The 10,827-nt window shown below is 58.4% G+C and overlaps 1 protein-coding gene across 4 annotated transcripts in view; it reads left to right on the forward strand.

The window, feature by feature from the left end:
* RAB37 (RAB37, member RAS oncogene family) overlaps nucleotides 1–9,424 on the forward strand; it is a 72,458-nt gene extending 63,034 nt beyond the window's left edge. The window contains exons 1-9 of one of the 4 annotated variants that reach the window (XM_012527326.4): nucleotides 315–448; nucleotides 3,014–3,124; nucleotides 4,144–4,185; nucleotides 5,294–5,360; nucleotides 5,456–5,508; nucleotides 6,462–6,527; nucleotides 7,097–7,153; nucleotides 7,226–7,302; nucleotides 7,472–9,424. In XM_012527326.4, coding sequence (XP_012382780.2) covers nucleotides 356–448; nucleotides 3,014–3,124; nucleotides 4,144–4,185; nucleotides 5,294–5,360; nucleotides 5,456–5,508; nucleotides 6,462–6,527; nucleotides 7,097–7,153; nucleotides 7,226–7,302; nucleotides 7,472–7,577 — 672 coding nt within the window. In that variant the 5' untranslated portion in view covers nucleotides 315–355 and the 3' untranslated portion in view covers nucleotides 7,578–9,424. Of the gene's footprint in view, nucleotides 1–314; nucleotides 449–3,013; nucleotides 3,125–4,143; nucleotides 4,186–5,293; nucleotides 5,361–5,455; nucleotides 5,509–6,461; nucleotides 6,528–7,096; nucleotides 7,154–7,225; nucleotides 7,303–7,471 lie in introns of those variants that run through there. The other 3 variants (XM_058284677.2, XM_004463815.5, XM_004463813.4) reach the window with 3 other exon arrangements.
* Nucleotides 9,425–10,827: the final 1,403 nt, after the last annotated feature.

Genomic DNA, 10,827 nt, shown 5'->3' on the forward strand with positions numbered 1-10,827 from the left:
CGCGGCTGGCTGGGTCGCGGTGATGCAGACCACCTGCTGCTGGCGGGGTCTCCGGACCCCTCCTCCGATGGGACCTAACCGCGACGGCTAACCCCGAGAGCACTAAGCGCAAGGTCAGAGTTGCTCAGGGGACCGGCCCGCCCCTCCGGCGCTGACCCTGCAGTGCTTCGCGCCCTCGAGGGGAAAGCCCGCGGTGTCTAGGGGGTGACCGGACAGAGGGAGGAGCCTGTCGGGGTCCAGGCCGGCCGGGAGGGGGTGGGGAAGGAGGGGGTGGAGCCTGGGGCGGGGCTGTGCCTGCGCTCTCCCTCACCCGCCCGCCCGCCCGCCGGCACCAGCTCACCTCTCATCCAGGGACATGACGGGCACTCCTGGCGCCGCTGCCGCCCGGGATGGCGAGGCCCCGGAGCACTCCCCGCCCTGCAGTCCGAGCTACGATCTCACGGGCAAGGTGGGTGGGCGCTGCACCCATCGCTGGGGACTCCCATGCCGGCTCCGAGGGACACCCCTCCCGCTCCCTTCCCCCCCTCCCGCCCCCCGAGACCCCAGCCTTCCCCGAACCGCCCCTCTCAGGCTGCGTCAGCGTTGGACTCAGCCCTTCCCCCCCAAGACGGGATCCCCCAGAAGAGGGAGGGGGTGAAGAGACACCTGGAAGGGGCAGGGCGAGGAAGGTGGAAAGGACCGAGTGACTTCAAACCTGTGGACCCCAACCCAAATTTCTTCTGCCACACCCTGGCCAATATAAGCCCCATACCTGTGGGTCGGGGCCAAATGCACAATCCTCCTGGGGTAGAGGCATCCAAAGTGCTAGAAAAGGGGGCTGCATGGAGGCCAACAGCGGGACGCCCCCTGGCAGCAGGGCAGCTGGCAGTTAACGTCCTTATCTGAGCTAAGCTCTCAGCAGGGACCTGGCATCCCATTTCCAGCCCTTGGGCCTGAAACCCTCCCGACACCCAGCCACCCTAAATCCTACCCCACCCCCAGCCGCTGCCTCTCCCCTTCCGCCCCCGCAGTAAGACCAGCCCCTCCTGCCAGGAGGATGCTGCTAGCCAGAAGTCTGGCCCACTTGGGAATTTTTAGAACCTGAGAAAGATCTCAGCCGTTAGTGACAACTTCCTTCACCTGGGGAGTTGGGGGCAGGATGTAAGTCACCCCATACCAAGGCAGGTGGGCATTGGCGGTGGCCACCCGTCTGTTTCGCCTCCAGACATGCCCTTGGAGAGGCACTCACCAGGAAGTCTGAGCGATGTGGAGGGGCCCGGAGAGCCCACTCGCCCTAACCATTTCCTTTCTAGGGTATGGATAAGTGAGGGAGGGGCTGCCTGCCTCTTTCGGTGCCTCTTTCGCTGGGAGCCCCCGCCTCCACCCCCAGTGTTTCATGGGAAGCCACTCTGCGAGTCACCCGAGTCAACCAGCCCAGAGCCGTTGAGATAGGCGTCCTGTGTGGGCTGGTGGCAGGAAATGGGCCCCCACTCCTTGAGGGGAGGGGGGCGGCTGGCTGCCGGCGGGGACCTCCTGACCTCCTTGCCCAAGGAGCCAGCTGGGCTGTTTGCCTAGGAGGTGGCGAGGCTGGGCAGCTGTTGTGTTTGATGAATTGCCGGGCTGGGTGGGTAGCTGGCATCCTTTGCTCAAGTCAGCTGTGAACTGTAAAGTACACAGGTGCTTGTCGTCCTTTCTTCCTTTTCCCTTGGGGACTGGCACCCAGGAGCCAGGCAGGAGTGCAGGCTCAAGGGAGCTCCTGACCCAGCCATCTGTCCTCCCGGGTACAGAAGAGTTAGCCCTTGGCCTCCACCAGCCTGCATTCCCTGGACCTCAGCTTGTTCCAAGGGCCTGAGTTTAAGGCAGTCTGGGAGGGGTCTGGTGGGAGCTCCTTGGCCGGATTCAAGGGAACGGAAAGTCCACTTATACCAACATAACTGGCCCTAGCCAATAACGGACTCTAGGGCGGCCTCAAAAGAATGGGCCCCCCTTTTACCTAATAAAAGACCATCCCAAAGTCACATGGTAAGCCACTGGCAAGCAGGACCCCAGCCTGCATGCACCTTCTGCTGGGCGCCCCTGCCTCTGCCAAACTAAACTAATCCCAGTGCCCCATGCCCACAGCGGGAACGCCTGTGAGCTCCGTAGTCAAGGTCAGAGCCTCAAACATAATTCAAGCCTAACCCCTACTCACACCATTAAGCTGTATAACCAGCCAGTTGGGAAAATTCCAGCATTGGGTCTAGACCCTGTTCTCCAAGGCTCCCCTCCACCCTTCCTGAAATCCCCCCAGAGGAGCTGAGCAGAGACTGGCCAGACAAGATAGGGGCGACCACACTCATACACCCTTCCACCCTGGAGCGCCTGCACTCCCTCCTACAGTGAGCCGGGCATGCCAGTTTGTATCCACTTGCTCCATTTGGGAGGCTTCTGCAGAAAGAACTGCAGACTAAACCTCTCCACACTTCAGTATAAATTTCAACCTTTCCTAATTCACACAACCCTTTTATAAACATCAAATGTTATTAGAAACTTCCAAATAAATGTGACCAAAAAAAACAACAAAAAATCCAAAAGATAGCTTGCAAAAGAGAGTGCCCCACCCTCACCAGATCCTAGCCCTCACCCCTCCCGGCAGTGCAGTCCCACTCACACATGTGCACGAGTGGAACGTATGCAGAAAGGGAAGGCATCCCTGCAGGCGGGTAGATGTAGCCAGGCCATGCAGATGTGGTTCTCTGGGGCCATCAAGCACGTAGGGGACGTGGGAGTGCTGAGGTCTTGACTTGCTTCCAGGAAACTGGATGTGGACAGGAAGGTAAGAGGGAGCATGCTCAAGTGAGCAGAGCCGAGGGGTGTGGAGAGGAGAAGCAGGGTGAAGGCAGGGGTGGGCCTTCGGAGCAAGTGCCCTCCCCTGCAGGCAGCACCCTTCGCCTGCCCTCTACCCCCTCTGCCCTTCTTTTCCAGGGCGCCTCTCCCTGGAAGCCCTGCCACTCCCCCCACTGCCCATTAACTGCCTCTGCCCCCCATCTCCTAGGTGATGCTTCTGGGAGACTCGGGCGTCGGCAAAACCTGTTTCCTGACCCAATTCAAAGATGGGGCCTTCCTCTCCGGGACCTTCCTAGCCACGGTCGGCATAGACTTCAGGGTGAGGTGGCTGCAGGCTCCTCCCAGCAGCGAGTGGGGACGGCAGCTCAGGCCCCAGGGGTGCTGCCCTCTCCTGGCCTGGCCTGCCCTGCTCCCGAGGAGCCCTGTGGCTCGCTGCCTGCAGGGACCATGGAGGTGGCCAGGTTAGAGGGGTCTGGGCTGGAGGGCTCCCTGCCCACTCACAGGATAAGCAGACTAAGGGTGGAGTCTTCTGGTGCAAGGAGTGCCCCAGGGCAGGGCAGACATATCCCTCTGCACACGTAGGGTTTCCTGGCCCTCAGTGCCCCTTGCTCACTGCCCTCTGAGCTGGGTCCCCTTGACAAGACCTCAAAGACCATCTCGTCTTTCTTGTGTTCCTGGGAAGCACAGTGCTGCCCCAGGCTTAAGAGCTGGCCTGGCTGGGGGGGAGCAGCTGGTCAGAGTCCCTCCCCCTCCCCCTGGTGAATCCATCTTGACGAATCAGCACAGGGTATCCTGAGCACATCCAAAGGGTCCAGGAGAGTCAGGTCTAACCCTGGCAAGCAGGGCTATGCAAAGGCCCTGTGCATCAAGTGTGAGGGGAGCTGAAGCTTCTTGTAGGAGAATGAGAAGGGCACCTGGAGGAAAGCTGACCCTGCAGATCTAGCCTCTGGGCTCCCCAGCTGCTGGTGGACATCTCATCTCTAAGGACTTGGTTTCAGTGAAGGAGCTGAGCTCCAGGAGAGGCAGATGGAAGTGTGGAAGGGACAGAACCTCCAGTGTCTAGCCCCCTACTGCCCATGGAGCCTGGGGAGGGCCAGGCAGGCTCCCAGGCCCCCCTGGCCCTGCCGTATTGTGAGAAGAGCTGGCGGCATCCCCCAAAGAGAGGACTCTGGAGTGAGGCCCCATGGAATCACCTGGCTGGAGGCAAGGCCGGGGCTGACACAACCCCTTTAGCCGGGGATGGGATGTTTTGTCCTCAGTCGGATGCCAGCAGAGCTGGGAAGCCAAGCGGCCCCTGGCTGCCCCACCCACCTCTCACTCTGCCCTTCTCTCTTTCAGAACAAGGTGGTGACCGTGGATGGTGTCAGGGTGAAGCTGCAGGTGAGACCAGAGCCTGGAGGGGTGGTGGGGGAAGCTTGAACCACAGGAGGCTGCAGCCCAGCCCTCAGCCTGGGGCAATTTCCTGTGGGGCCAGGAGAGGAAACGGCTTTTCTTAGTCTAATGTCTGCAGAAAAAGCAGTTCCCAGGTACCCTCTCTTCTATCCAAGGCAGCTCGAAAGGCCTTCAGACCAGCTCAGCCTTCCTCCATCGCCTCCCCCCTGTCCTGGGCTTCATCTGCTCCAGGAGGTTGGACCCCCCCTCACCCCACCCCTAGGCAGGGGAGGAGGAGACAGGACAGAAAGAGCTGAAGAACTCCAGGAACTATCCATTTTCAGATCAGCAGGTGCTCAGAAGCCCGTGAGAACCGAGAGTGAAACTGCCCCACCTTCCCGGCACAGCCCTCATAGCACACTGTAATCTAAGGTTAAGAATGAACAAATAATTACGGCTACTGAAACATTATATAGATGCTTTTAAATTTAGCCAAAAGAGTTAACATCTGAAGTTACTGAGACTGGCTACACTGACTTCATGCTTCGTATGTGGTCATTTCCAACTAAAATCCTGCCAGTATAATGATGACTCCAGGCAGATCTTACCTTTGTACACAGACATTTCCTATTGACTACTCCACCTTCCTTAGTTTGATATCCATATGAAAAACCTTGTAGCTGATCTTTGTTTTCTGGTCTCCCCGCTCACCCATCTCCCAGACCACTTGATCTCTGATAATGGTTGAGACTTTGTGACTCACCCCGTCCCTCCCCCTCCCCCCCCCCCCCCCCGTTGGTACCCACCCCCACCTGGTTCATCCCCTTAATGTTTATTAATGAAAGAACCTGTGCAAACACCACCCCAGCTACTCATTGGAATTCTGCAAAGCAAAGAGGCAGTTCTGGCTCCCCCCCTTCCCCCACCTCCCCCACCTCCACCGCCCCAGGTCACTGTGCTCTGCTTGTGCAACCAATAAACTCTCTTTGAAACTCCTGTGTCCCAGGAATTGGCTTTTAAGATGCTTCAGGAGAAAAGGACCTACATTTGCTCAGTATCAACAACCCGGGTTTCCTCTACCCTGCCACCCCCTGAGCATCTCTCCATCTCTTCCCAGATCTGGGACACCGCAGGACAGGAGCGATTCCGCAGTGTCACCCATGCTTATTACCGAGACGCCCAGGGTGAGTGATCATACACTCCAGCCCCTTCCATCATCCCATTCGTAGCCTCCATCCTCCTGCTCCACGCCTCCCCTCTGCTCTCTCCCCGTCTCCAGCCTTGCTCCTGCTGTACGACATCACCAGCAGATCTTCCTTTGACAATATTCGGGTATGTCTTCCCTTCCCCTGGCTCCCCACCCACCCATAAGTAGACAAGGCCAGGGCTCCGTGGGCCAGGATTGCTTCGTGCCTTGTGGGAAGGGGATGGAGCATGGAAGGCCTCTGCCTTCTAAAAAAAAATCAGTGCTGCTGCTGGGTATTTGATTGGCAGGTTAAGTATGAGACAAAGCAGGCCGCTGTGTCACTGTGCCACCGGCAGGGCCCTGCCTGTGATTCCTGAATATGTTTCACATCCAAGGATTCAGACAGACCCCAGCCCCACCCTAGACAATCACCTGCAGAGACCAAGGGCAGAGCCCGGCCAGAAAAGCACACACCTACATCCAGCCCAAGTGGCAAGAAAGTGGTAGGCAGAAGAGCTGATCCTCATAACCAAACCATTAGAGAGTAGACAGTAAGTCAGTGAATACAAGCTGCTCTCCTGTGCTGATGATGTATAGATTACACGAGCTCCCTGACCTCTAGGAGCTGATGAGCCAAGTAGAGGACCCAGGCACCTGGATCTGAAGCAGCTTGTAAAATGAATGGCAAGTCCATGGCACACGTGCTGCCACCTCCGGCCCCCCACTCGTGGAAGACATCACTAATCAAGTCACAGTACTTCTGATCATTGAGCTCTTATGTGGCCTTAGAAGCCTCCTAGCGCCCCCCAGGAAATCTCAGGCTGATGTGTGAGAAAACCCTCTGTGCCATCCCGTAGAACTGAGTTTTGCACTGCGTGGGATTTGGTGGGGAAGGCCCACCCAGGGGAGGGGAGACTTAAGCTGTGCCTTGAAGGTAAGGCTGCAAATAGGGCTGGAGAGGCCGAGGACCCAGAGGTGTGTTCAGGATGTAGTGAGGAGGCCAGAAAAACCAAACAGGACAGAAGAAGGAAGGGGAGTGGGAGGAGGAGCGCGGCCGGATCCTCGGCCTGGCGGGGGTTCAGCTCACTCTCCCCCACAGGCCTGGCTCACGGAGATTCATGAGTACGCCCAGAGGGATGTGGTGATCATGTTGCTAGGCAACAAGGTGAGTGGCTCGGTGGCAGCCCCTCCCTGTCCTCCTCTCCCACGCCAACTCCCCACAGCCACTCGAGAGTGTCATCTGGACATCCCTCCACAGAGGACCTTTCCAGTCTCCAGGTCTGGGGGCCTAGCCCATCTGTCCCCTGAGAGCTTTGGAAATGACCATCTCCAGAGAATGCCCAAATTACTGCCTGAGAGACCCAGGGTGGCCCAGCTGCTCGGTGCCCAGTAGATCAGAGTGAGCAGGGTCAAGGGCCAGCGGCTGAGCCTGGAAAGGGTTAAACCCAACTGTGTCACCCCTCTGAGGTTAGGCCTCCACACCCTTTGCCAAGGAGAGTTTCCCCCTTCCCCTCCCTGTGCTGGGGATGAGTTCCCAGAGGGGAGCCGGGTGACGCAGCCTGAACCAAGCAGCGTCCCTGGCCCCATGTCCACCCAAGGATTCCGCGGCGGCCTCTCCTCCGGCCCGCAGGCCACCAGCAGGGGGCGTGCAGTGGCCATCCTGGGGCAGGGGAAGGCCCCGCGGGGGGGCCAGGCTTCCTGCTCTCCCCCCCAGTGACCCTTATGGCTTGACAGGCAGATGTGAGCAGTGAAAGGGTGATCCGTTCCGAGGACGGAGAGACGCTGGCCAGGGTAAGTGACTGCTCGCGGGGAGGGGCGAGGGGCGAGGGGCGGCAGCCCCTGAGGACGCGCTCTCCCTGGCAGGAGTACGGCGTTCCCTTCATGGAGACCAGCGCCAAGACGGGCCTGAATGTGGAGTTAGCCTTTCTGGCCATCGCCAAGTGAGAGCCGAGCAGGGAAGGGAACCGTACAGGCTGGGGGGCACCATCTGGGACGCCTGCCGGCCTGGCCCTGGGGCGCAAGCACATTCCGAGGTCCTCTGCTCCGGGGTGGGGTGGCCCCTGGGCTCTTCACTCCCAGCCCAGCCCCCACCCGCTCTTCCTCTTCAAGGGAGCTGAAATACCGGGCCGGGCGGCCGGCCAACGAGCCCAGCTTCCAGATCCGGGACTATGTGGAATCCCAGAAGAAACGGCCCAGCTGCTGCTCCTTCGTGTGAACCCCGAGGGCTGGGAGGAGGCTCCGCAGGCCCCAGAGGATACGGCCATCTCCCCGTCTCCCCAGGCCCCGTGGCTTCGGCCAGGGGAGAAAACCGAGGGACCCAGAACCCACTCCTTCCCTGGAGGGAGCTCTACTCCCCGCCCCTACTCTAGTGATTGTAGCTTCCCTGCATCCTGGGGGGAGGGTAAAATATTTATATTTCACTTTCATGATAATTTAATGCAGAAAAGAAAAGGTCCCCAGAAGACCAAGGTAGGGACTGGGACCCGGTCGCCTTCTAGCACTAGGACTTCTTAGGGTGACTGGGCCTGCCTCCAGGCCACAACAAGGAGGCGTGGCTCCAACCCAGCACCAGGGGACACTTATGCACTTCTGCCCAGAACCCTGGGGTGCACAGGCAGGGAGGGGCCTGATAACCATGGAGAGGGACTGAGCAAACCCCAGCCTTCATTTCCTCCAGCTCCCCAGGGAACGGTTCTCCCTAGTGAGATGAGCCCGTGTGCCAAGAGCTAGACCAAAGCCTCAAGGAAGAGATGAGATGTGGAGACTGGGAAGAGGCCCAGCTCCCCAGAAACCAGGGTCTGTCTGGCTACCCTCTGATCCCCCTCCTGGAGCCACATCCGTTTCCCTCCAGACACGAGCACATTGGGGCATCTGGGAACACTTAATTGCTGTTCCCTGGACCTCAGATCCCAGGGGAGTCCCCTCCTCCCAAATCCTTGGACTTATCTACCTTCCTACCTGTGCCCCTAGACACAGGGAAAGCTAGGGGAGACTTTTCTTCCTGTCCCGCTCCCTTGGCAGGCTCCCCTCCCAGCCCCACAGATCACTTCTTCCAGCAGCTGTAGTACTTCTACTTGGTTAAGATCCAGTTAAGGAGAAACCCCTGGCTCCTGCAGCAGGTGGGAGACAACCCCAAATGAAACTCTCCCCATGGAGCCCCCTAAAACCCAAGCTCTTCTTCCCGGACCACCCAAACCCTTAACTTCTGGGACAGACGCCAGGGCCCAATCAACTACTTCATCTCCCCTACGCCTAAATCAGGTTAGGGAGTGGAGGTCTAAAGGAAATCTGTGCAAAACAAGGTCACGTGGATAGGTCTGGGGCGGGGACCTGGGGCAACAGAGACTAGGCGGGGCCAAGGAGATCACAGGTCTCCCTGACCCCTGGGGTTGGGAGTGAACAGGAGCTATGCAAGGCATGTCCCAAAGGCACCTTTCCCGCAGTGCCCCAGGCCAGGGAAACTGGACAAAGAGGCAGGCATGGCACATTTCTGAGGCTCGCAGTTTGTTTTCAAGGCAGAAATGTTGCTGGCTGAGCAGAGTCAGCAGCTCTTCTTGGGCCTGATAAGGAAGCTCTCCGAGGCCTCTCCCAGCAGAGGCAGGGAGGAGCCTGAGCTTGCCAGTCTGTCCTGGCACCCAAGGCAGGTCGCACCCAGTCATATAGGCTGCCTTGGGCCTCTAGCATTTGCATTTTGGGGAATTAAACTGCGGTATTTTGGAAGGTGCGAGGTGTCTGCTGCTGCTTTGAGGCACACATGAGAGAGGGAGGAATCTGTTGAAGGGACAATTATCAAACTTGGGGGAACTGACATTGGGAGTCAAATTCATCCAATCTTCCTTCAGTTTCTCCAGTTGGTCACCTGTTTGCTGGGAAGGCACACTGAATCAATAGTGGCGACCCCACTGCTTCAAAGAGAAAGTGTGTTAATGCGAGGTCGATGGGCCTGGGAAATGGAGTCCCTCAGCTCAGATCTGTAACCCAGTCCAAGAAGTTTAGAGTTTTTATGGATTCAACCAAGGGGAGGTGGAGTTGTTACCAATACAATAACAAGTATAAACTATAGTATCGTGTAAAGAGTTACCGGATTTCCTCTAGGTTCTTGGCTATGTTACATAAAAGAACTTAAGAACATGCCGATGTAGTTAGGCTAGTAGTTTATTAAGGAAATGAGAGAAAATAACAGATTACAAGTTCCCCAGCATACTTGACGGTCCAGGCAGAGAAAGGAAAAGGGATGATTTAGCCTCTGCAATCCCCTTTTAATTACTCCTCCCCTAGTTAATACTGGGGGGAGGGGCTCCAGCTCTTTGCTATTTTGATCGATAACCCCACCGGTCAATTCCCCCCACTGGGAAGGGGGGAGGCAATGATAAGGTCCCTGGAGACAGTCCGGAGCTTTTTCTTGCTCCTGGATGAAATCTCATTGCAGATGGAGGATTCTGCTGGGTTCTTCCAGCGGCCTTCTTGTAGGGGTCTCTCCCTCAGGATTTCCAGGTGAAATTCCATGGCTTCGTGTTTCATGGCCATGTTTCAGATTCAGCTCCCCATTCCCTAAAGTAGCCTGCTTCCAAAGGAGTGGGCAGTAACCATTACAGTAACAAGTATAAACAATGTAGTATGTAAGAGAATGGAAGGAAGCGAAAATGCCCACTACAAGTACAAAAACTAGTCGGCGGCTACAACCTCGCCCTCAGCAGAGCGCACCCCAGCTCCCGGCGGCCCCTCATCTGCCAAAAGGGAGCCCAAAGAAGGCTGCTCTTTCACGGGCCTCATCATTTTTCTTTCTCTTGAAAACAGTCGGGAATCCTTTTCCTGCGGCCGTTACCCAGGGGTTGGTCATCTGACTGCTCCGCCTCTCCGCACCCCAGCTCCCCCACCCTAACTCCCACGCCTTTGCCCTGGGTATCCTGTCTTCAGGGTGCTGCCCCGCGAAGCCTCGTGCTCTCGGTAAACACTTTCCCAGCAGGCACGAGCCCGCACCCCCAGAAGCGGGCCCTGGGACAGTAGAAACTGACTCCGCCAACGGGAAAATCGTTATCCAAACCACTCGGTGGGGACAGAGGCGGCCCTGCGTCTCACTCCGCCCGGGCGGTTTCCCTGGCAACAGTGGTTCGCCCCTCAGCCGGGTTTGGACCGTTAAAACCTTGGGGTCGCCTCAATCCCCGCCACAGGTGGAGGCCACCAGAGCGGGGCCCGCAGGCCCCTCCGCCCAGTACCAGGAACCCACCCCCGCCCCTCCGGCCGCCACTCGGGCCGCGGGTAACAAACACTTCCACTTCCTGAGTCCTGCGCCTTGGTCGCCGCGGGGCGCCAGGGCGAGCGCAGGCCCCGCCCCCGCGCGTTCCGATTGGCCCACGACGGTCACCTCCGGAGCGCCCCCTCCCCGCCGGCCCCGATTGGCCCGCGGCGGCCACACCCTCGGCGCGGCCCCGCCCCCGGGGTAAGGGGCCTGCGGGGCTGGGGGA

The sequence above is a fragment of the Dasypus novemcinctus genome, chromosome 21, assembly GCF_030445035.2.
Source record: "Dasypus novemcinctus isolate mDasNov1 chromosome 21, mDasNov1.1.hap2, whole genome shotgun sequence".
NCBI lineage: Eukaryota > Metazoa > Chordata > Mammalia > Cingulata > Dasypodidae > Dasypus > Dasypus novemcinctus.